Source organism: Ursus maritimus, unplaced genomic scaffold, assembly GCF_017311325.1.
Source record: "Ursus maritimus isolate PB19 unplaced genomic scaffold, ASM1731132v1 scaffold_11, whole genome shotgun sequence".
Classification (NCBI taxonomy): Eukaryota; Metazoa; Chordata; class Mammalia; order Carnivora; family Ursidae; genus Ursus; species Ursus maritimus.
This window is the reverse complement of record NW_024423453.1, coordinates 13,548,810-13,574,956: the sequence shown is the minus strand read 5'-3', so window position 1 is coordinate 13,574,956 and position 26,147 is coordinate 13,548,810. Positions and strand designations below refer to the sequence as shown.

The 26,147-nt window shown below is 39.1% G+C and overlaps 1 protein-coding gene across 3 annotated transcripts in view; it reads left to right on the top strand.

Moving 5' to 3' along the window:
- PDE5A (phosphodiesterase 5A) overlaps window positions 1–26,147 on the top strand; it is a 140,969-nt gene that overhangs the window by 67,238 nt on the left and 47,584 nt on the right. For all 3 annotated transcript variants that reach the window (XM_040626273.1, XM_040626275.1, XM_040626274.1), the window contains exons 8-11: window positions 4,775–4,883; window positions 5,898–5,985; window positions 16,399–16,574; window positions 20,223–20,282. In XM_040626273.1, coding sequence (XP_040482207.1) covers window positions 4,775–4,883; window positions 5,898–5,985; window positions 16,399–16,574; window positions 20,223–20,282 — 433 coding nt within the window. The remainder of the gene's footprint in view (window positions 1–4,774; window positions 4,884–5,897; window positions 5,986–16,398; window positions 16,575–20,222; window positions 20,283–26,147) is intronic.

Sequence of the window (26,147 nt, the reverse complement as noted above, 5' to 3'; positions counted from 1 at the left end):
ACATTGCTAAAATGGTTTATTGATAGAATTCAGGACTCTCCGATGCTCATTCTTAAACACTTTGCCAATCCAAACACTCTCCCACGAGATGAAATGCTAGGCAATTTTATGATGTCAGCAGTAAGCAAATCGTTCTTTTAGACCAGTCATTTCAGTTGAAAAGCATGGCTCATTTGGTATTTGTCCAACCAACCCACTAATTATCCTTTATAAATCAAAATAACACATTGAAGACAGATTTGCAATGTTAAGTGTAAAACTAAAAAATAAATATTCAGGGTGAACATTATCCTTGATCATCAGAATCATATTGTCAGGGAGATAAAGCACAGAAAGGCGTTGGGGACTTGGGTTGCCTATAAATTTCAGAAGGGAAGCTAGCTCATTTCCAGATGGTAAGAGGTTTTGGAATTTCTGTGCTTCAATTCATAAGAGCCACCCAATTAGAAGGAAAAAAATGACATTTTACTGCTGTTATTCCATGTCAGTTAACTTGATGTTAATTTATAAATGCATGTTTTTATCATAAAATGACAAATGCATAGAATTAATTCCTTAAGCTCACTTTCTTGGAAAATGTATACTGGTAACACTGTAAAAAGTAGTAAAAAGGTTTTTTACTACTTTAAAAAACTACATACTGAGTAGAAAAAAGAGTGTAGCCTCTGAAGTCAGACTGATTGAAATTTAAGTTCCACCACTTGCTAGCTGTGGGGCATTTTGTAAATGAATTAACCTCCCGAAGCCTCAATTTCTTCATCTGTAAAACGGGGATACTGAGAGCAGGATTGTAGTAAGGACTAAATGAGATCATGCACACAAAATGCTCCAGAAAATTTCTGGCACGTAGTAAGCACTCAGTCAGTGTTGGCTGTTATTTCCATGTCTCTGATGTGTTTTTTTCTGTCTTTGTTTACATAGCCTGCAGTGATTCCATTTAGTTCTAAAGCACACAAGTGTCCCAGTGAGCCCCAGCGCCATGTCCCTGTCTTCCCAAGGATATACTCATATACATCCCGCTGATAGCCACTGTGCAAAAAGTCCAAGTCCTCCAAGAAGCAAATGCCAAGACTGAATTAAATGTGCAAGAAATGTATTAGGGGAAATCCCCCGTGAGGATAAAAGGGGACAGAGCTAGGAGACCTCTGGACCCCCACACAAGTCTGACCTAGAGAGAAAAGAGGGAATAGCAGGGGAGTGGCGGGATGGGCCAAAGAGGTGCAGGGCAGCGGGAGCCACAGGCTTGCAGTTAGGGAGTGAGTAAGTCATGTGGATGAAAGGTCCAGCGTAGGGAGTGTAGTCACTGGTACTTAGTAGCGCCTCTGGTGACAGACGGTAGCTACGCTGGTGGTGAGCACAGCATAGCATACAGAGGGGCTGAGTCCTATGTTGTACACCTGAGACTAGTGTTAACATTGTGTGTCAACTACACTCAGAGGGAGCGAGAGCGAGAGAGTGCAGGCGGGTGAAGAAGGGAGTGTTTTGTAGACGTGTCCTGGACAGCTGCGCAGTTTTGAGGAAAATCTGGCAAGACTTCTGGGGAGTCCTCTAGCCGGTCCCCTGTCGGAAGAATTCCAGGTTTCGCAGAAATGGGCCTGCCTTCATATGCCTGCTGGGCTCAGTCTTCATCTAGAAGCAGCAGCGGGGGGCGTGGCCCCAGTGCCTCCGTGGTCCCGGGATCTAGGGCACAGCAGCCAGAGACATCGGTCACTTATGCTTCCTGCAGCTGGAGCTCTGAGAGGCACATGCTTAAGGCCACCGTAATACTCCTGCTGTTTTAAAAATGAGATCCCTGTTCTTTGCATTGTTCTTTCAGAGTAATCCACTATCTGCCCTCGCCTAACATCTTCAGCCTGAAACCATCACTTTATTCCTAACGGTCTAACTATTTCATGCTTCCCAAATACCCATAGATAGAACTCTTACATTTCGGAGACATGTTTTATGCTGAGGTTTTCTTTTTCCTGCTGGAACACCCTCCCTTTCATCCCTGATGTGTTTCTCCACATTCTTAAATCTTAATCCAGCCTTTACACATTTCTCTAATGCTGCCTCTTCCCTAACCCACTCCATGTGGGTCTTACCCGTCGATCTTCTCCACTTGTGTGGTGCTTGCATTTTACCAACTGCATTAGCTAGAATTAGGCTTGACTGCAAATCATAAAAGCCCCAAACGAAAGTAGCTTAAATAAACCAGGAGGCAGTATAATTACTCTCTCCTCTAAAAGCCCAGAGGTCAGCAGCCCAGGTGCTGCAGCTGTGCTCCGCAAAGGCCTCGGGGCCCCAGGCACCTTGGGGCTTTCTACTCCCCTTCTGTAGGCTATGGCCCTTGCCTTCGGTGTCAGGGATGCAGCTCCTCTCATCATATCCATGTTTTAAATGGGGGTAAGGGTGGGGGGCGCGGGTGGCCAGTAAAAGAAAAGGCAGCATGCACCAGCTTTCTCGTACCTGAGGTTTCTAGAAGCAGCCATATTTCTTCTTGCATCTATTGACTAGAACTTACATGATGCCAAACCACTAGGGTGGCTGGGCAACTAGCGTTTCTTCTGGGCGGCTGTGTGTCCAGGTAAAGAGGAACAGAGGAGAGTTATGGAGGGACAGCCTCTGCCATTGGACTCTACCCAAACAGGACGTGCAACCGAACGGATTCGCGGTGCTGTGTCCTGGCCTCTGCTCGATTGTAAGAGCCTGTGACAGCTACTGACCTGCATCTGCTTGTCTCCCATTTGACACTAAGGGTGCCTCTCATGGAGCTGGCACTCAATCTGTGTCTATTGAGTGTGGGAACTAAGAATTCACCAGTATTTCTTAGAGAGTAAGAAACAAAATGGTATCACGTAACTTAATAAATCTTAATACTCGTTTTTCATTAAAGTCACCGTTAGGAAAAATGAAAATTTTCAGGAAATTAAGAAAAAAGAATTTGATTTCTATTGATTGAAAAGTAATTTAAATTACTTCTCCTTCTCTATGTGAATGCCTGTAGGTCTGATCTTAGGATCTCTGGCAAGTCGCTTAACTATTTTGGGTTTCATCTGGCTCCCACTGTTAACATAATGATGGTGATAAGAATAATAAAAGTCATTAATAGTGTTGTTCTTATTTTAAAAAAGATTTGGACAGGGGCATCTTCTTTCTCCTCATAACCACCATTTCATTTTTCTTGTTTTTATTAAAACTTATTTTCTTTTTCCTGAGACTTTAGCTATCTATGAATAGTTTTAAAAATTGTTTTATTAGGGGCGCCTGGGTGGCTCAGTCGTTAAGCGTCTGCCTTCGGCTCAGGGCGTGATCCCGGCGTTCTGGGATCGAGCCCCACATCAGGCTCCTCCGCTAGGAGCCTGCTTCTTCCTCTCCCACTCCCCCTGCTTGTGTTCCCTCTCTCGCTGGCTCTCTCTCTCTCTCTGTCAAATAAATAAATAAATAAAATCTTTAAAAAAAAATTGTTTTATTAACCTAAATCCCGCACTTGTCTCATACCCTTTTCTTGGGATGCCGCCCAGATAATGTGTGAAAGCGGAGCCACGTCCCTTTGATTTGTTGGGTCATCCGCACACCTTCACAGATGATTAGTGTCATCTCAGGAAATGTCCATTCTGGAATTTATCTGCTCCTATGTGACTATCACCGTTTGCTTTTTATTCTTTTTCACTTATATACAATACTGGGCACGGGGTCAGATTTCACCCAATTTGACCAAATTACACTGAAACTAAAATGTGCAGCGAAGAAAGGACAGGCTGAAATATCTTGGCCAGGAACGAGGCCACAGACTTCCAGAGTCTCGGTGGAATCAGTACCGCTCAAGAGCGCCGTCCCAAGAGGCAGTTTGGTCAGGTGGGGGAGGAAGGTTGGAAGATAGGGAAAATATTGCAACTTGGAGAACTTAGAACAAGTGGACATTTTTCCTGAGGCATGTATTTTATTTTGAAATATCTCTCACTATTAGCCTCTCCTTTTTCTTCAGTTAGTGATATTACAATCAAGATAGGCATAGCCTTATAATTTGAGTAATTTCCACAACCTGACACTCTTTGCCCAATTCATCCCCATCACTAGGGACCATGTAAAGTTTCCTGATGTAAAAACATGTTCTATCTTGTTTTCCCAGCTGCGGCCCTGGCATTGTGCTTATGTACCCTCTGACATCCGATTAATCTTTAATATTCAGCCTTTCAAGCAAGAAACAGGGAAAAAACTGGGGAAAATATTGTAAGCTCAAGAAAGTTTTTTGAAAAAGATACATTTTTTCATTTAAAAAAGCATCATAAAGTATCTCAAAGCAGAAAAAAGAAGAGGGAAAAAGCTTAATAAAATTCTTCCAGGCATGCTTGATTTTCCCCTCGGTTTGAAATGTGTAAATGATTATTGTGGTGGATAAAGTAAATAATCGAGGAAGTAAAACAGGCACTAGACCCTAGTCATTCTATAATCTGATGAAAAAAGAAGACATGAGGGAAAACTCATACAGATTTTACACAAATGGCACAAAAATCAACATGCCCATTAATAGTGGTAGTAGCATTACTTAACTGCATCTTAAAACTTGTTTTAGACAGCTGAAAAACTGGGGGTCTTTGTCTTTTCAAAACATTTAAATTATAGTAACTACAGAGTTACAACTCATCATATTTAAAGTACATTTTCCAATAAAGATACACACTTTACCCTATAATTTAAGACTAATGTGTATCTCTTATTATCATTTACTGAACTTCGTTTTGCCCATGTTTTTTCACTGCACAGAAAGAACTCATGTCTGTTTTTTCCACAGGGAACGTGATGCAAACAGAATCAACTACATGTATGCTCAGTATGTCAAAAATACTATGGAACCACTTAACATCCCAGATGTCAGTAAGGACAAAAGATTTCCCTGGACAGTAAGTAAACCAGTTGTAAACTTGGAGCCCAAACACTGTTTTCCCATCAGATCCATCCTTCTAGGGACTCCTCAGCTGAAGGCCTGGCCGAGAACTGGCTATATTTCAGAGTGAACTGTGCTTTCCCCGATCTGAGGAAGGAAAATAAAATAGCTCGTAACATCTGTTGAGGGGTGGTCAGCTGTACTCGAGTATTTTTCCTTGTACTTTTCAGCTTTATAAGGTGTAATAATGAGTTATCATAAGCTAATTTTGAGGAAATGTAGCTATGACCTACTTAATGTCAATGACGTTCCTCACCTAGTGTTGCAGGAGTTCTTGAGTTTATCCTCAAAAACTAAGTGCCACACGGCTTGAACTTCTATAACTGGTAATCTACTGCCGTGAGTAGCTCTGTGGAGAAAGGAGTACGTTTTCTTTGACCGCGAAGTTACAAAGATCAGTTTCTCAGGCATTGAAAACTTTGAATGCTAGTGTTTTCTCTCATCTCTGGAAAAGCATTGCACTTTGAGGCAGCTTCCTTGATTTGGTTATTTGAGTATCTAGAAGACCTCTTTAGAACTTGAGCAATATGGGCAATAGAAACAGTGGCAGTCCTAAAGAAAGACAAGTTTGCAGCTTGTGGTATCCGAGGTAGGGTAATGCTTTAAGGATCCTGCCCGTCTTGTTAAATTATTGAGACATCTTCTATACCAGTATAGTAAATAATTGCATAAATAGTTTGCTCAATATTACCAAAAGCTGCTTGGAAAGTTTAGAATGAAAAAAAAAAAAGAAATATATAGGATATTTATTACTTTTAATAATGTAAAGACTAATTGCTGCATATTGTGTTAATGTGAACTTCATTATAATTTGTACATTTTCTGCATTCTGACATTATCTCTAGCTAATAAAAGATGAATGAATATGTTAGTGGTTTCAGATGTCTGATCCAGCTTACATAGCACCTAGTGGGCAAATCAGTCTCTTCATAATTTGTACCTGCTTTGTTTTATTTTTGTTTTTGTTTAGAATGAAAACACAGGAAATGTCAACCAGCAATGCATTAGAAGTTTGCTTTGTACGCCTATAAAAAATGGAAAGAAGAATAAAGTGATAGGTAAAGCTTTTTACTACCCTCTAATCTGCACTTATTAAAGAAAAAAATGTATTCCCAGAAACTTCTTTCCTTCAAGTGTAATTTTGGGAAATAAAATGTGTCAAAAAAGATAAAAATTGAAATAATAAAAGAATTTTGAAATAATTTCATATTGATAAATGTTAACAGGCATTGTTAAATATCTTAACTATAATGTATCTTAGTGATTATTATAATGCTTTTCAACAGGATTTTTGTTGAAGAATGATGTGTTGCAAAGTTTGTAGACTGAGAGACATCAAGTTGATAATGTGCCTTGTTTTGAAGAGTCTAATTTCTTCTGATTTTTTTAAATACAGGGTTTACATTTTAGATTATATTCATTCTTTCAAAAATATTTATTGAACACTCCAGTGTTCTAGTGATCTGGAATAAATTGGTGAGCAAAGTGGAAATCCCCACCCTCAGGGAGCTTACATTCTTATATTAAGGTAATAGAAAAACGTCTACTTCAGGAATGTTGGGAGAATGCATCCTCAGGAAATATGGAATGGTGTTAACCTGTTATGGACATATTTGTTTCTTGGCGTTGCAGGTTATGGTAAGAGTAGTACAGAAAGTACGAGGTTTTATATGCCAGTCATGCATGATTGACCTGTGAAAGTAGTCTGAACTGTTAACATTGTCCCGAGAACTTGGAAATAAAGGAAATATGAAGACCTTCTAAAGGCTAAACTTTTATATAGAAACCCTAATGAAGTGAGGCTTAGAAATATAAATTTACCTTAAGAAGTCTGAGTAGTTTCCAGGTTGCAGGGCTTAACTGTAACTTTATCGAAGGAGGAGATCAGTCAGAAAGGCAGGGAAGGGAGGTATTATAATGAAATAGAAAATAGAAAAAAAAAGGCAAATATTGAAAATACGTATTGAGGCTCTGTTCAGGGGTCAGGGAATCTTTGCCCCTCAAGTGAAGACAGATGTAGTTAAGTTGTATCAGTGTGGGTAGAGTGTTCTGACCATGTGGTGAGACCAGTGCTTAGGGGGCAGTGGGTGGAGCAGGTTGTCGTGGTCAACTATTCTAGTAGCTTTGCTGGTGTGCTTCCTTCCTGTGAGATGCATGACCGGGGTATGCCATTAAGCATCCCACCAATCTGACTTCCCTTGTTCTGATTATATTTTCCCAAGGTAGCTTAACTCCTAGGAGGAGAATGTATTATTCATATACTCAAAAATACATTGATAGCTTTGACAGTGGTTTCTTCTGAGAAATCTGTGAACTGGACTTGAGGCAGTGGGCTGGAGTTTCGGGTGCTCCTGTTCCCTGGGACGGATCTGTTTCGTGCTATCCATGGCTATTCTGGTGTTAGCTAGCAGTCTTGTGAACTCAGTGACTGTGACTCTACCCCAGAGAGATGGCTCTGTCTTCAGCCATGGTCATCTAGTTTCTAAGCCTACAAGGCAAGGAGTCAGATCCTGACCCTGGTGAATTGCCTCGTAAAGTCCCTCAGAAACCAGCCTGGCGACTCTTGGCCCAGCTCTTTGGTCACCTGCACTCTTCACAGCTCTCAGAAGAGTAGAGGCTGACAAATACATGGTGTGGGGGTTTTCTTTTCAAGATCATCACCCATCGATTTGCTAACATAAGCAAAAAGGAAACTGACCTGGGTGCCTTACAATATGATCCCAAGGAAATGTTATGTTATAAAATTTTATTTGCTAGGGAATGCAAGGTGAAAACTACATTAGAAATATACATTATAAATATATTTTTAATGCTTTTTGATATAAGCATGAGGACTTACTACAAAGCTGCCTCTCACCTTTGAAAATGTGAAATGAAATTCCAGAAGGAGATACATTCTTCCCTCATGAGATTTCATAAGGAGGACTGAGTTGCCCCTTGCCACATCAGGTCACATCTTTGCTTTTCCTCAGCAGGATCGCTTTGGAATAATAATGGGGAATGGGGAGTTGCTGGAGGAAGTTATATATCAGGTTTTGTCATCACTTGAATACGAGCTGGTTCAGTGAAGTGCAAACAGCCCCAGGTGGGGAGTGGACTCCCGGTGTCCATTTGGCTCCACTCTTCCTTTAACCCTTTAAAACATTATGAGCACATGACTCATCTCTGCAGAGGTGAGCTAAATAACCTTTCAGATCTGCTCAAAATTCATATGCTATGACCCTGTCGTGTTTCCTTCAAGTGAGCAGGAAAAAAAAACTCATTGAAGTAATCAGACTCGGCCTGCATCTCGCGTCACCCTACTTGATAACAGAGCCAAAAGTAAGCAAATGTTATTTTCGGAGAGGAAAAATTCCCTATTAATAAAAAGAAAGGGAAAAAATGGGGGTTGGGGGGGCTCACGTTGATTCCAAGTACAAGAAGAAACCTCTCCAGAGCTCCCTGCTCTTTAAAAGTGTGACAAAACAGAAAATTTGAATTCTCGCCTGTGTTTTGTGTCCACAGATGCAGCGTGGAAAACGTCATGGCTGTAGATAATTTTTCTTACATAGCACAGGCCAGATTCGTCTGTTATGTAATTCTAATAGAGAATCCCCATGGAGTTACATGCAGAAAGGCAGACAGACCCATGTGTTTTTTGTAATCTTCCTTCCCCCTCCCATTTTTCCATTACTGACATTTAGATGAAATTATAGACATTAGACCAGTATGGGGCCTGTTGTATTCCCCGAGGTATTGTTTCATATCAAATGTTTTCTTAGTGCTCTGGCTAATACAGAGTGTTTCCAGAGTTTTGCTTCCAATGCCGTTAAGGAAATATTTTTCTCATTCAACATTCATTTATTTTAACCAATTATTTCCCCTATTTATTAGGCTAAATATGCCTTTTTCCCAAATCGTATTTACTAGAAATTCTTATTCTGATTTTCCATGCCAATTTCAGGACAGAATTTGAAGAGATTAGTCCCATTCCCAACCAAAACAAAAAACAACAAAACGTTGAGAACATCTCCACTTTAAATAACTTATATTTTCTTCTCTTAGTTAACAAAAAAGTATAACAAAAATTATGGTGTTATATCACACATTGCTTGACAGTGAAGTATGAGAAATATGTACATCGGACTCTTGAACAATATTGAGGTGAGGTGCACTGACACCCCCCATGCAGTCTAAAATCCATGTATGACTTTTAAATCCTCCAGAACCTAACTGCTAGTAGCCTACAGTTGACTGAAAATCTTCCCAGTAACAGAAACAATTGATTAACACTTATTTTCTATGTTATATATATTATGTATTGCTTTCTTACAATAAAGTAAGCTAGAGAAAAGAAAATGTTACTAAGAAAATCATAAGGAGAAAATACACTTACAGTACTGTACTGTATTTATTTTTAAAAATCCACATTTACAGTACTGTACTATATTTATAAAAAAAAATCCACATGTAAGCGAACCCTCGTAGTTCTAATCCATGTTGTTCATGGCTCGACTGTATTTCTCACTGAATGTATGTTCTAAATTGACTACTGTCCTAATTTGCTGCTCATCTATGTGTTGCAATTTGATTTTAAGACATAGATAAATATTCTAAAATTATAGGTTTAAATTTGACCCTACTTCACTTTTTCATATTAAATGTTGCCATTTGGCAATATCACTAACTGCTCATTTGTTTATAAAAATACTTGCTAGGATGTTCTAACGCAAGCGTAATTAAACCGCAGTCATCCGTGGTACACATTGCTTATAATGCTGAAAGTACCTGGTTTTTTTCCCCAGAGAATTGTAAATGATGCTTAGTTATAGCAGGCTCCAGGCAATAAGACCGTAGGGGCAATAATAACTGGAAGAAAATGAGAAAAAAATAAAATTAGGGAAGTAAGGTTAAAATTATAAAAGTGAAAATATATAGAATAAAAATAAATATAAACCATGAGAGACTCTTAACTTTAGGAAACAAACTGAGGGTTGCTGGAGGGGAGGGGGCTGGGGGGGATGGGGTAACTGGATGATGGACATTAAGGAGGGCATGTGATGTAATGAGCACTGGGTATTATATAAGACTGATGAATCAATGACCTCTACCTCTGAAACCAATAATACCTTATATGTTAATTAATTGAATTTAAGTAAAAAATAATTTAAAAAGAAAAAAAGAATTACAGTTTCAAGAATTGATTAAAAAAATAGTAAGAAAAACTTCACAGTAGTATTGGAAAACAGAAGCTTACCTATACTAGACTAGAAATAATGAGGGGATTTCTGTAAGATATGAGGTATATGCCATTCGTAAAAACACATTTTACATAAAATGGGCAATATTTGAATAGAGATGAATATTAATATCAGAGAAAGTCTAATTTAAGGTAAAAACAATGTAAAGGGATGCTTTGCTCTGATGAAAGTTAAAATCCACTAAGAAAGTATAATTGTCATAAATGCTTCTAATAAACTAACATCATTGATATATAAAAGCCAAAGCTATTAAAAACACAGGGAGAAATGGACAAACTGGTAGTCATAGTGGGAGTCTTTGGTGCACATCTCAGAGGGTTAAAGGTTAAAAGTACAGGAAAAATTAAGGGAACATTAGAATTAATTAATATAAAAAATGAAGTGGATTTAATTAGCAACTACAGATTTATGTTTATATTTCATAATTTACAAATTCAAACTCCTGTCAAATATCCATCAGAAACTTACAAAAATTGATGATATACGCACATACAACACAAACCAGTCATTTCTGAATTAAGAAAAAATAAAATTAATGGAAGCATTCAACTGTGAAGACATTAGAAAAACAGCACCTCTCTTTCTCACCTTCTATGCTGCCACCCAATAAATGAATAAATTGAGAGCAGAGAAAAGCAATTGAAATTACAAGTTTATGAAATGGGGAAGGGATAGTGAAGAAAAGATAATGAGAGAACACAATAACAATAAACTGGCAACACAGGTAAAGAGGATAATAAAAAATACACAAGTGGGAATGAGAAAAGAAATGTAATTATAGATAGAGAAGAAATTTTAAAAGATGTTAGGAAGTACAGTATACCAAAAAGGTAATACATTTTGATGAAATGGAGAAATTCCATAAAAATTGGTAATAACCATGGGGCACCTGAGTGGCACAGCGGTTAGGCATCTGCCTTCGGCTCAGGGCGTGATCCCGGAGTTACGGGATCGAGCCCCACGTCAGGCTCCTCCACTGGGAGCCTACTTCTTCCTCTCCCACTCCCCCTGCTGTGTTCCCTCTCTCGCTGGCTGTCTCTATCTCTGTTAAATAAATAAATAAAATCTTTAAAAAAAAATTGGTAATAACCAATACTAATGCAAGTTTTAAATTTTTCATAGAAGTAATTGAGAAAGTTATTTTTAAAGTCATTAAAATAAAAAACAAAAACAAAAAAATTATTGCCCAAAGGAAATTCTAACCAAAGCAATCAGAGGGGAGGAGATGAAACAATGTAAGATACAGAAAAAGAAAAGGCAAAATTAAAAAAAACTTCCAGATGATAAGATTATGAGGTGGAAAGCCCAGTCGAATCAGCTGAAAATACATCTCTACAGAGAGTTCTAAAAGTTCCTGGTTATCAGATTATTAAAAAGAATTAACTTTAATTTATGCCAAGACAAATTTATTTGAAAATAATAACAGAAAAAAATCCCATTTATAATAGTAGCAAAGAATAAATGTAGCCCAGAAATATGTAGCATCTTTATGAGGAAAACTATAATATTCTCCTAACTTAAAAATCTTTAATAAGTGAAGGGACATAACATTTCCCAATGATAAGAACCTATTCTGTAAGATTTATATCAATTTTAATACATATCCTCATAAGAGTTTTTTTCAGAGGGAAGGGTAATTCCTGACCAACATTTATAAAACTCATCTGGAAGAATCACATATGAAAAGAATCAGAGTTGATTGATAGAGATTTGCTCTGTCAGAAATTAAAATAATCCTGTAAAAGTAACATAATTAAAAGTATCATATGTGGATGAGCCTGGGGGACTCAGTCGGTTAATTAAGCATCTGCCTTCGGCTCAGGTCATGATCCCAGGGTCCTAGGATCAAGTCCCACATCGGGCTCCCTGCTCAGCAGGGAGTTTTCTTCTCCCTCTCCTGCTGCTCCCCCTGCTTGTGCTCTTTTGCTCTCTCTGCCAAATAAATAAAATATTTTTATAAAAAAAGTATCATATGTGTGCCAGAAAGGATGGAAAGATGGATGGAATACAATAGAAAGTCTAAATGCAGATCCAAGTCTAGTACATATGTGTATTAATGTTATTGTATATAATAGTTCATTGTTTCTTTTTTTTTAAGATTTTATTTATTTATTTGATAGAGAGAGAGACAGTGAGAGAGGGAACACAAGCAGGGGGAGTGGGAGAGGAAGAAGCAGGCTCTGAGCGGAGGAGCCTGATGCGGAACTCGATCCCAGGGATCCAGGATCACGCTCTGAGCCAAAGGCAGACACTTAACGACTGAGCCACGCAGGCGCCCCAATAGCTCATTGTTTCTAAGATGACCTTAGAAATTGGTGGAAAGGGGCGCCTGGGTGGCACAGTGGTTAAGCGTCTGCCTTCGGCTCAGGGCGTGATCCTGGTGTTATGGGATCGAGCCCCACATCAGGCTCCTCTGCTATGAGCCTGCTTCTTCCTCTCCCACTCCCCCTGCTTGTGTTCCCTCTCTCGCTGGCTGTCTCTATCTCTGTCAAATAAATAAATAAAATCTTTAAAAAAAAAAAAAAAGAAATTGGTGGAAAGACTTCACTTTCTGTACTTCCAAGAAAGAAAAAAATGATTTCAATTAAACTATGACAAGCAGTTGATTAGGATGCAAACTGATTTCAAAAATATTAAAATGTGAAAAATTACCTAGTAAAAAAAAGTATGACTTTAGTATTTAAGGTGTCAATTCAAATCATTGGAAAAGGGATAGCTATTCAAGTATTTTAAAAATCTAGTAACAACTTGGGGAAAAATATTAAGTTGAATTAAAAAATTAAATGTGATACAATGAATCTATAAAAGTACTAGGGGAAAATACAGGTTCATATATAATCTTAAAATGGGGACGCTTCTCTTAAAAGCAAGACGCTGTACAACAGAAAACCTCAAATTAAGATAACTGACAAATGACAAGTGCAAAAAAAAGTATTCGCAAGATTGGTGATCAGGGCTGGTCTTACGTATTAGCAAGACAGGATGCTGGTGTCGGAGTCCACACTGTATGGTAGCGAGTACATGAGACCACAAACAGGATCTGAGAGCTTACTTACCCCCTGCTCTGGCAAAAAGCCAGGGGGAAACTGTGGTTGGTAACAACGTCTGATCCCTGGAATTACAGAAAAGGAAGCATAATTGGGTGATTTGAGAAGCCATCCAGTCCCTTCAGCGTAATTGCTAGAGATGCCGTAGGTGGCGGCGTAGCTCTCAGAGCTGCTGTGATGACCACACGAAGCTACGTCAGTGCGAGTACTTGGTGTGCTCCCCTAACACTCAGTGACACTGATACTTTACTGACTGCTCGCTCTTGGTTTTCGCCTAATGCTTTTGAGTATTTTCTTCTATGATTGTATATATTAATTGATTGTTGCTGAGTGGTTTCGTTTTATTTTGGGTTCTGCATTAAATACTTTGTTTTTATAGAGAAGTGATTCTGATTTTATGTGGATTGCTGGTAGATGTGGCATCTCAAGTGCGTTTTAAAGTTCATTATTGCACTCTTATTCACTCTTGCAGTAATTAATGAAGTTCTGAAAACCCTTCTGTAAATGTGTCCAGGCTTTATATTTTCTCCTGTTTGTTTGTTATAAACCTTCTTCTTCATAGCTTTTTTTTTTTTAACTTGGGTATTTTTGTTTGATAGACTATAGAGAAATCAGCAGGATGATCGTGAATGCTATAGAAGTATGACTGTCCATTCTGCTTTCAAAGGAGCATTAAATTATATGCTTAAATGGATAATTAGTCTTCACCCCTTTTCCTTGCACTGAGCTTAGCTCTGTCTACACATACGTATCTAGATTGGTGGATTGTAATGCCAACACACTTCAGCTGTTCTGCTCTGAGCTATGGTTGTGACAGCCAACTCCTGGTATTGGTACATTTCACGTTCATTTCGATACCTTTGAATTCCAGAGGTATTCAGTAATATTTCTTAATGCACATTCAGTGACTTTTGCCTAAGGCCTAGATTGGAGCGGACGTGCAGGAGAGGTACTTAGTGAGGTCAGAAGCCCAGGAGCCTGCCTGACAGCCACGTCTCAGCCCCTTCCCGTTGCCTTTTCCTTTCCGGACGTACAGTAATTATTATGAAGTGTTAAAAAGAAAAATCTTGTTTATGAAAAGTGGCCATCAGAGAGGAGACAACTTCAGTCAAAATTAAAGGTGATTACATTTGTGATGTGAGGATTAAGGCATGAAACACGTGACTCTCAAGAAAATGTGATTTGGGTGCTAGCCAGGTCCAAGAGCAGCAGTTCCACGTGTGTAATTTGGTGATTCACGAAGGCTGGGGGACAGAACCCCTGTGTTGTACCATATACATGGGACTTGTGCTTTTAAGATCATGCCGATTGCCATTGAATTATGGTTTTTCTGGCAGTGTCCAAATTCATTATGTTTCGTTTAAAGTATTTCTTGATAATGGAATTAAGTGTTAGAGAAGTAATCCGTACGGTACTAATCCAGATAGATGAGGATGTCTTTCCTGTCTAACGTAGAAAACCTCCCACAAACAAACAACAATGAGCAGAAATGAGAGCGCGGTTAATTTGTAGGGTTAAAAATAAATTGCACATCGATGGCGATAAAGGGACTTAAAGTGCAAGCATGTATCACTGTGGACCCCATGAAATCCTTTTGTGCTCTGGGAAAAATAAGAGATAACAGACTGTAGTCTTCATGGGAAAGTAGTTTGGGTCAGAGCCGCAGTCCTGCATTCTTTCATTAGCTCAGTAAACATTTTTCGAGTTCCTGCTATAGACCAGGCATTTTGCTAGCTGAGACAGTGGAACTGATAAAATAAAATCTCTAGGCCCAAGATACGTACAGCCTAGAAAGAGAGACAGAAATAAAATCCGCCATGATACACTGAGCTAGATATTTTTTTTTCTCTCCAAATTTTTATGTAAATTCTAGTTAGTTCACATATAGTGTGAGCATTGGTTTCAGGAGTGGAATTTAGTGAAAGGAGCCGATCGGAGAAGGACACATACCGAGTGATCATCTTAAGGGCAAAGATAAGAGAAGTGCCAGCTTCAGCTGGGCGGTGGGCTGCCTCCAGGAGCTATGGTGAAGGAAATTGAGGTGTCCACTGCTCACAGGAAAGAGCCTGGGGGGAGCAGTGGAGGCCGGTGGAAAAGCACAGGCCAAGGTGTGAGCAAGGGAGATACAGTCAGGGGACTGCCAGCAGTGACCGGAAGGAGGTACAAGGGCACAGAGCAGCAGCACGTGGGCAACTGTGGCCTTGGGGACTGGCCCGAGCTGGGGTTTGAATTTTGGATCTAAGCATAATGACTTGACCTTTCTGGGACTCAGTTTTTCCATCTGTAAAATGGGGAGGGTCACCCCTACCTCACAGCATAGATCAGAAGGCCTAGAGATCACGTGTGTCCTGAAGATTTTAGCACAATACCTGCCCCTCAGTGGGCACACGACGGAACTCTGTCATTATATATTTAGAGACAGAAGAAATAAAGATTTAACAACACTTATTAAACCCAGAGGTAGGAGGTCACCAAACCCTTCAAAGAGAGGCCACTAGGCTCAGAATCCTGTGGAACTAGTTCAGTAAGGATTTATCATAATGTTGATGTAAGTTTCCATTTATATTGACTGTATGTTTGACCTTCTAAGAGAAGCCAGGATTTAGGAGGTTAGTTCTGCTTTTCTTTCTAAACAGTCATTTTTATTTGCAGTATCAAAAGCTGTCTGCAAATAGGATTCTCCTGGATGCAGAGGTGCTTATTTGAAATTTGAGGCTGTCTATGTGAACTGTCTGTTCTCTGCATCCTATTTTGTATGTAATTGTGTTTTTTAACTTCTGGTTTCTCAGTCAGGAAAGGCAGTCTGTGTGACCCAAAATTCTGATGTGCATCAAAATTGTTCTCTTGGCAAGTATACAAAAATCCAATTAGTCTCCAAAGGACAGATTGTCTTTGGGGACTCAAGTGATCTAAAACTTGTGACCGAGTCTGGAAGAAAATAGTACTCTAGGATTTTTTTTTGAACACAGGCAACATACATTTAGGACTGTGTGAAACCAAGTTCTCATGTAAATTAATTCAGTTTACTTCTCTAGCTTATATTTGTGAGGATCTGTTTGCCTCTTTGGAGATTCCAAGCATACCTAAGAGGAAAGTATAAGACAATCTTTGGGGGGTGTGTGTTAAAGTCAATAAAAACTATAATAATTAATAATATTTACTCAAATTTCTTGGATTGTTACAGGGGTTTGTCAACTTGTTAATAAGATGGAGGAGAATACTGGCAAGGTTAAGCCTTTCAACCGAAATGACGAACAGTTTCTGGAGGCTTTTGTCATCTTTTGTGGCTTGGGGATCCAGAACACACAGATGTATGAAGCAGTGGAGAGAGCCATGGCCAAGCAAATGGTCACACTGGAGGTGGGCTGGCGCGTGCGGGTCCCTCTCGGTCTCTGTGGCCACACACTCAGCTTCTGCCCTTTCCCCCGGAACCATTTGTGGGGTCACTGTCTCCTCAGAGAATCAGACTGAATCCTTAGTTCCTCATTTAAACAGTTAAGGAAACTGAGACCCAGAATATTGTAGAAACTTATCAAAGGTCATATGACCAAACCAGAACTCGGGCTGGTTGTCCCTTTATTCCTTTGACCTTAAGAATCCAGTCCAGAGACGTCTGCTGTCACTGCAACCTGTCCCTTTTCCACTGCCTGAGCCTCCCCATCTTCTTGTGAACAGTTGTAGTCACGCATCTTAAAAAGACAAAAACAGAAACCCTAAATGACAGATTGAAGGATCCCACTTCTGAAAATCCTGACTCCTAAGTCTTGGGTAGAGGCTGGGGATCTATGTTATTCCAGAGCACCCCCCCCCCAAGTGATTCTGAATGTGCAGGCAGCTCATGAACCACTGACTTGGACACTGACTTCAGGCTCCCTCCCACGTGGGACTACCAGCCCTTTCCAGATGAATTCTGCAAACTGCCTGAAAGTGTTCCCTTTGTATAACACAGAAATTTCATACATTAGTTTAGGGAAATAGACTTCAGAGGGACAAATGTCTCTACTTATTCACACACTGGTGTGAAATATATTTGAGTGCCTCCTCTTATTTAGTTGATTGAGATCAGTGGGTATCAGTGTTTGGATTATGGTAACTTTTCCTCCAGTCCTCTAAAAAAATACATAGCTCGAAAGATATGCATTGTAAGTAAAAATTTACTAGTAACCAAGATGGTATATTTTACTTTCTGAAATGAATATGTAACACGAATAGCATTGCCATAGTATCATGTAAGAGATCTGGATTATAAGCCAGTGGAAATATTTTTCAAATACACACAAACGTATGTATATGTACATGTACATATATACACACGAATATATGCATATGTGTACATATGCACACACATACCTGAAGTTACATTTATACAGTATATGTGCACTTGCAGTTTCACACATGTATATACATGTGTAGGCATGTATGTGTGTTTATATAATTTTTAATCAAATTTTTAATAGTTTCCATGGCTTTGTACTGAATTGAATCTAAGCCAGTTATCAATTAGAAATTATCTCTTTTTGTAAAACTTTTTATCATGGAAAATTGCAGGCATATACAGAAGTGGAGAGAATAGCTTAGTGAGCACCCATGTACTCATTAGCCATCTTTAATAATTATTGACCCATGGCCGATCTCATTCCTGCATATGCTTGCTTGCTTCTCTGCACTCTTCTTCCGCTTTCATCCATTGATTATTTTGACGCAAATCCCAGACGTTATATAATTTAGTTCAAAATCTTTGAACATTTTCCTGGTTGAGATTTATTTTTACACTGTAGTTTTACTTTAGTTAAATATATGAGTAATTAGGCTTTTACTTAGCATACATCTATTTTTTTTTCAATTCACTATGGGAAGTCCTGTCTATGCTCACAAGTTTAACCTTGAGAAAGATTTTCCTGTCCTTATGAGGCACTGGATAAAAGCCAGGGACACAAACTCCTCAGGTTTTCTTATGATGGTGAATTATTTTGACCTGGAAGCCATGATCATTAGCGTGACAATAAAACAACAATGATAGTAATAGCAAACCTTTATCAAATGCGCTTGCTCTGTGTCCTAATGCTCACAGGTACAGACATACCTCGTTTTATGGTGCTTTGCCTTTTCGCCCATCAGAGATACTGCATTTTTCACACACTGACGGTCTGTGGCGACCCTATGTTGAGCAAGTCTGTCGGCATCATTTTGCCAACAGCATTTGCTCACTTCGTGTCTCTGTGTTGCATTTTGGTAATTCTCACAGTAGTTCAAGCTTTTTCATTATTATTATGTTTGTTGTGGTGTTCTGTGATAGTGATTAGGACATGTTGGAAGTTCAGGTGATGGGTTACATTTTTTTTTAAGCAATGAAGTATTTTTTAAATAAGGTATTACATTGGTTTTTTTAGACATAATGCTATTGCACACTTAACATACTAGAGTATAGTGTCAACTAACTTTTACGTGCACTGGGAAACCAAAAAATTCATTTGACTCACTCTATTACAATATTGGCTTTATTGCAGTGGTCTGGAAACAAACTCGCAGTATCTCTGAGGTATGCCTGTATTAACAAAATTAATCCTTACGACCCTATGAGTAAGGTGCTATTTTTTTCAGTGAGACAAAATCTCTTTTTTTTAAAAAATTTAGAATGGCATGTTATTCTGGTGTTCATTCATCTGTGTTGCGTTGCAATTCTTTATATTAGACTAGTGCATGGCCACAGTCTTCGCTTTCCTCAACAAACTAGCTCTGTGGTCCCAACAGTGATCCATTAGCCACCATGACCCATTGATTTCATGTGAGCAGAAGACAGCAGCTCCCAGTTTCCTGGGGTTTCCTAGTGCTTAATGGTTCAAATACAAAGACATATCCAGTATAGCGTGGTATTATAAATGTTCTGAATCACAAGATAAGAGACATATATGCCACTTTAGATTTTGAATTGTTTAAAGTTTTAAAGACTGGTTCAAGGAAAACTAGTTCAGGCTGCTCAATTACTCGATTCCCCACTTAAAATCTGGAAATGGCTTACCTTCTTATCAATCATGCTAAAATCTTTGGGGGTTTTAGTAAATCTAGGTTGTCTCTGTCAAAAATGAACTTTCAAAAAAATTTTTTTAAGTATGGTAGACATTTTAAATATGACCACTCCCTCTGTTCAAAAGAATGTCGAAAATATTATCCCATTACCCTGAAGTTATTACTTTCGAAATTGGGAATTAATGATTCTTACATTAAGGTATAAGAAAATAGTAAGCCTGTCTTTTTAACATTACAGGGTAACAGAAAGCATACTAGAGTAGGAGTTGAAAGCAGGGTCCCAGGTCTCCCTGTCCTCTCACTAAGTATGGGGTTGCCGCCAAGTCATGAGAATGCCTGTGCCTCAGTGTCCTCAGATGTTAACGGAGGGATTTATAGGCCAGTGCTACGCTTCTCAGCTCTTGACCTAGGAGTGGAAAGAGATCCCTGAATCTGTATGACATTACATTCCAGCCATGCAATTTTTCTTTATGAAATTCTACACTGGTCATTGGCCTCATCTGCAGGCCACTTCTAGACTGCTTTCTTTCCAAATATCAACGTTAAACGTTAAAATGTCAGTGTATGCAAAGATTTTTTTCTTAATTCTGTACACAGGTAAAATTAAAAGTCACTATTATTTTTTAAAAAGCAGTACAAAAAGAAAAAAAGCAGTGCAAAATAAATTTTCTGCCCAGTTTGAGCAGGTAGCATGGCTGATTAATAATGTGCTCTTTGTATCAGTGGTGTCAGGATAAAGTGACAAGACGTTCTCTGAATATAGGGAGTGTAATATAACTTTTTGTCTTCCAAAACACGCAATTGAATCGAAATCTGGGATTTTTCTCTCTGTTCAAGAAAGCAGGAAACATGATTTGACGTTCTCAGACGTCTAGTTCTGTCTCTAGGAAGTTTTAGCAGAATCTCAAGCTTGAGGCTGTCAGAGTGCCTTCGGTAGTCCTCTCTCGGATAACCTGTTTTCCTTTGTTTCCTGCCCTGTAGGTTCTGTCCTATCATGCTTCAGCAGCAGAGGAGGAAACAAGAGAGCTCCAGTCCTTAGCGGTAATTCTCCTCTGTCTTTGTAAAAGTGACTGAGTGCTGACATCTAAGTAATACATAAACATGGTTCTCTTAGGATAACTGCTTATAAGAGCAATGGTCCCGTTGAATTAAATGTGGTAAATATTTAGATGGACATTTGTAAAAATATTTAATCAATTCTACTTTCTTGTAGGGCCACAAAGTCACTGATGATACAAAGCAAAAGACAATATACTGACTTAATATGATTCTGATTTTTTTTCCCAGTAATGTTACATCTTTCTTAGCCCCAAACTAAACTTACATTTCATTTCCTGGGGAAATGTGGACAGGTGACCACGAGGTGGTGGCTTGGTTGGGGTAATGACAACAAAGATTTTGTAGTTTGTTGCCGATAACCTGCTCGGCATTATCAGACTTGAGAGTGATTTTAATGTCTGACCATATGGCTTATGGAATGTTATTTGAAATTTTCAAATAAGGTCAGTTCCTGAATTCTCATTACATTTTTTATTTAGTATGGTAAGAGAAAAAAACGTACTGATATGTAAGTAGAATGTTAAATGTTCTAGGTCTTGGTTGAGATTAATGAAAATTTGAGGCACTTACACATTGACAACAAAGGCAAGTGGCCTTCTGAGTTGAAAGTTACTTGGGACAACATGGAGAAGGTCTACATGAAATGTGACGAGTCTGTAAAGAATGAGAAGGGTGTGAACAGATGATTGAGGTTCTCTTTCATTGTCGTCGTCATCATAGCTGGCCACATGCCAGCCCTCTGTGGCTTATGTACATTTCCTTATGTAATCTGTACAGCTGTGTTATGAAGGCCACCCTGAAGCTAGAGAAGCCAAGTGACTTGCTCAAGGTCACGCTGGCAGAAAGTGGGGAAGCCAGGATACAAACTCATATGGTCTAGTTCCAGCACTCACACACAGACCGAGTGCTGTCTGTTATGAGCTGTTAGGGAGAGAGAAGATTAAAGATGACTGAAATGCTTTGACCTTCATAAGTCAAAGAATGATGGTGCCATTAACTGACGAAAGTGGAAATATTAAGAAGGGAAACTGGTAGATTTGACTTAAAACATGGTAAGTGTGAGGGGCTGGTGGACCCACCAGATGGACGTCTTCAACAGTCAGTGGAGGCAGGACTAGAGTGGGGAGGAGGGGCTGAACCAGAGGTGGTGATTTGGAGGTCCTGCCATAGGGTTTGGGGGAGTCCCATGGGAGTGGAGCAGTTGGGAGAGGGTATGGAGGACTGAGAGCAAAACTCTTGGGAAACTGGGTTTCGATGGAAGGAGTAGGAAAAGATCCCAGGGGAGTGAGGTGGAGAAGTGGTAGGTAAGCAGGAAGGAAGATTTAGGATGGGGCAGTGGCACAGAAGGCAAAGGGACCAGTTTCAAAGAGGAAGGAGGGCCCATCAGTGGTAGGAAGGTTCAGAAATAGGACTGAGAAAAGGCTGCTGGACTCTGTGATCATGTGATTGTTGAGAAAGGGGCTTTAGGTGTAAAACTGCCAGAGGTAAGAGTGAATGGTGACAAAATGGAGGAAATGAATCATAGCCTAGTTTTAAAAGGTAAGTTTTGTGTAAAAGGGAGTGGAGAAGTAGTTATAAAGGGTGTTGGCTGAACAGTGTGAAGTGTTTTGTTTTGGTTTGCTTTGTCGTTGTGTGCGGGGATTGCTCACAAGCTGGAGAACCAGCATGCTCTTGGACAGAGGGCGAAGGCAGGGGAGCGAGTGAGTATAAGGCAGGGAAGAAATCTAGGTAGACCTTGGAGCAGCCCAGGCATTGAGCGAGACAAGAGGGAAGGGATGATAATAATAATAGTAATAATAATAGCTACATTTATTGAGCACTCACCATATACCTGGCATCTGTGAAGTTCTTTTCGTGTGTCAACTAAGTGTGTTTAGTCCGCAGCAATCCCATGAAGTCAGTACCCCTTAGCATTTGGAATTTGAGGAATTTGAGGTTGAAAGGATCTCAGGATCTCCTGGGTGATGGTGGTGCCAGTACTAAATCCAGGCAGCCCACATCCAGAGCCCACACCCCGTTGCACAGCGCTGGAGAGGCAATGAGCTGGAAGGAAGGAAGGATGAGAACTTACAGACGTTCTCAATTAAATCAGTGAGTCGGAAGTGGAGTCATTTGCCAAGAACAGTTTAAGGAACTTGAGGTGATTTTTCCTGAAAGGTTAAGCTTCTTCTTTTGGGGTTAGCCTTATTCGGAGGCTATGTGGGCTGTATTTATTTTGTTGACGATGGTATTCGAAGGAATGAGCAGTTTTTCAATTATTTACAAAGGTTTATAGGTTTTAAATATCTTTCACATCAGGCTTAATTGGCCCGTTTGTCTAATCTGCCCGGAATGATGAAGGTTTGAACTGAAGGCATACTGTGAGTGGGAAATTATCACATGGAAAGATACATCTTGAAGAGCTTGCAGGCACCGCGGGAGTATTAAATTAGTTCTAAAATGAGGCCAAGGTTACACTCTGCCATGTGTTGTTTTAGATAAATAAAAACTAGCAAATAGAGCCATGTCGAAAGGTAAGGCTAGAAAAGTCACTTAGGTTATTAAACTTTGCTTTTCCCTTTGAAAATAGCAGTCCTTCAGAAAAATTTGAAAGTCATTTTCTCAATTATTTTTATAATTTTAACAAGAAAAAAACCCTTCGGAGTAACTGAAAATTGCCATATTGCAGTATTGTTCAAAACCATCTGTTGTTTCATTTGGAAAATCGATTTCTGGCAGCTGCATTGAGAAATTTAGGGTTATAAGCTTGTAGGTCAAGTACTTTATTTAAATTGGTTGAAATTCAGCAACTGAATTCAGTGCTGGTTTTCTAGCAACCTAATAAAAATTCCTTTACAGCCCCACCTGCACAGGTGTCTGCATTATCCAGTGACTACCAAAGTTGCTGCCTTTGTCATATATCTGATGATTTATCTCCATTCAAAACCTAAAGTAAATCGAAAAGTTGTCTACTGTATTCTTAACTTTTATTTTTACAAATTAGTTCTTGAGTTAAGTAATATACTTCAGGATGCTAAATATTTATGCCTATGTCCAGAAAAGTTCTCTAATTACAACAGAAGTATAACAAAGTTGATAGGAAACTCAGAACCCTTATTTTTTCCCCTTGTTTTACTTGAGTTTTTAATCTAATTTCTCTTGACTTAAAATTGGAGATAGCAGAAATAGGGCCTTCAGCTAAGCCTTCTACCATATCCCATTTAACGGTCTTTAATCACAAGTTGTTCACATAAAAATAAATGGACCCCAGCTACCTGGTTATGGTTATTAGAAAATTATTAGTTAAGATAATCAGAAAGTAATCAATATTTATTTCCACTAACTGAATATTTGATTGACTGATGGCCTTTTCTGCTTTCCTCTCTCATTAGAGGGGCAGTAAATAAATATGTATTAGAGTTTAGTTTGTTTTTTTTTAAGATTTTATTTATTTATTCGACAGAGATAGAGACAGCCAGCGAGAGAGGGAACACAAGCAGGGGTAGTGGGAGAGGAAGAAGCAGGCTCACAGCAGAGGAGCCTGATGTGGGGCTCGATCCCATAATGCCAGGATCACGCCCTGAGCCGAAGGCAGATGCCCAACCGCTGTGCCACCCAGGCGCCCCTAGAGTTTAGTTTTTTTTAAATAAGCTTCTCAGTTTTATCGTGGAGTCGGTGCTTTTCAGTTCAGTCCGTAGAGCTTCTCCTTTATGGCGATTTCTGTAATCACGCGTAATGTATCTAAAAGCAAACAGACCCTTTTGTATCCTAAAAGGTGTTTGGCATCAAACTAGTGAAAGAGGAAGAAGCTGACCTCTTAGGCAGGATTTGCTAGGACAGAATTTATTTCATCTTGACCTTAATCTTGCAGAGCCAGAAACTTCACATGAACTCTCTTGACCAGGCATGTGCGTTCCTGCTGCAGGTGACAGCAGGAAAGGGCAGAGCCAGCTCCCTGACCCAGATCTCTGATGCCTCAGTCAGCGTCAGAGTGTCGATCCAGTTCCTTGTGTCAAGGTGATCATCACGTTACCTCACTTTTGTGTAAAATCTGTATGTGGTTAGTCAAGTTATAAATGGAAAATTCTGAGCCGATACTAACAAAGAAGAGTTGACGTTATGATCTCGATACCCAGTGTCACTGAACTATAGTAACCTAGGGCATCCAGTTAGGCGCCCTCTTCCTCAAACAGGTGCTAGAATCACCCTGAAACCATCTTGGTCCTTTGGACTTCCTGTACACCATCGGTCGATACATTCATTTTTATAGGTGTCTGTACCATTAACTGGGCTATATCTTTTCCACATTGGCAAGACTCACTAGATTCTGTTTGATTCTTCCTGCTTTCCTTTGGCAAGCTGATCTTATCTTTTCTGCTTTGATTTTCCTGGTGGATTACGTCCAACGGTAATCTTAGCTCCAAAGTATCGTGGCGCCGTTCTTGAACTGCTTATATACCAATTAGCTGTTAACCAGATCTGCGTTTATTATTCCTAACTGCAGTCATACATTTACCTTGAAGGTTTTACTTATACGCGTATATCCATTTTGTCAGAATCTTGACATTGTCATGCGCCATCTTTACGTGGTTTGAAAACTGCGTGCTCATTATTTGTTACATTCTGTGCCTCTTTGCTATTGAGGTTTAAAAGAGTACGTTTATATAATGTTAGAAAGAAGGAAAAATCTTAAAACGTGTTGATGTAGTTATTAAAGAAAATATGCTAATCTGGTCCTGCTGTGCCTTATTCGCGTCTTTATTCTCTGTAAGATTTGGTTCTTTGAATATTCACCTCCCTTTGTATAAGTAGATTTCTTTCTCCTATGCATTTGGATTCACTTCCCTCTTAGAGAAAGATAAATTCTAACAGGCTTGTAGGTGGTGTGGATTCTTTTCTTTAAGAACATATTTTCTGTGCATGTTAAAAGTAGGGAAGAGAGGCATTAGACTTCTATAAAGTATAATGCGACGGCTGTCGGACGGCTTTATTCAAAGACCTGGAAACCAAACTGCTCTGCTCGTGTAAAATGGTGCCCCCCCCCCCAGTTGGGGGGTAGGGATCAGGGACTGATAGGCGGAGCTTAAAACCCCTGACTGAGGATGCCTCCTTGTTGCTCCCAATAAACTCATCAGATATCTTACATTAATTTTATCCCTGAAAATAATTTCCTTGAAGAATGGATCATTGAGGAAAATCTCTTTTCCTCCTAATATTTATATTGAATAAACATCAGGAGTAATGTAACAAAATGCCTTTATAAAGCACGGAGGCAAATTGGAAGAATTTGACTTTTATGGAAGACCAAGTTCAGTATCTGCTCTTCTATTCAAACTTATTTTAATAAATAACTTTCTGAATAAGGAGCCTTTTCTTAACAGTTGGCTATTAGGAGTCGTTTTCATAATTTTTATTTTTGCTCTTGAGATTTGATACTTCAGACCCAAGGCAGGTAGAATGCCTTTGATAGCAGTGTGACCTTTTTTGTATAAAAATTATACAGTTGAGCGAATTGTGTAGCCATGTAGCCACATGTCTTTATTTTCTTCTGAGGTTACCAGAGACTTTGCCACAGGCTAAATATAAACCTTTTTCATGAGGCATCCACCAAAAATAAGAAACTCAATAATTTTTAAATGATTCTTTTATTTACCTTACCCAGGTGTATTATTTTTCCATGGACACATGCTTTTTGGGCTTCAAGGAGACTATACACTTTACAAATAGTTTATTTCCTATAAAGTTTTATTTTTCTATTAAGTAAACAAAGAGGTACCCTCTACACTTGTGTGAAAGCCTTCATAATAAGAAATAGTTGAATAAAAAAAAGTTTGTCATTTGTCTTATGTAAGGCACTGATAATGCTCA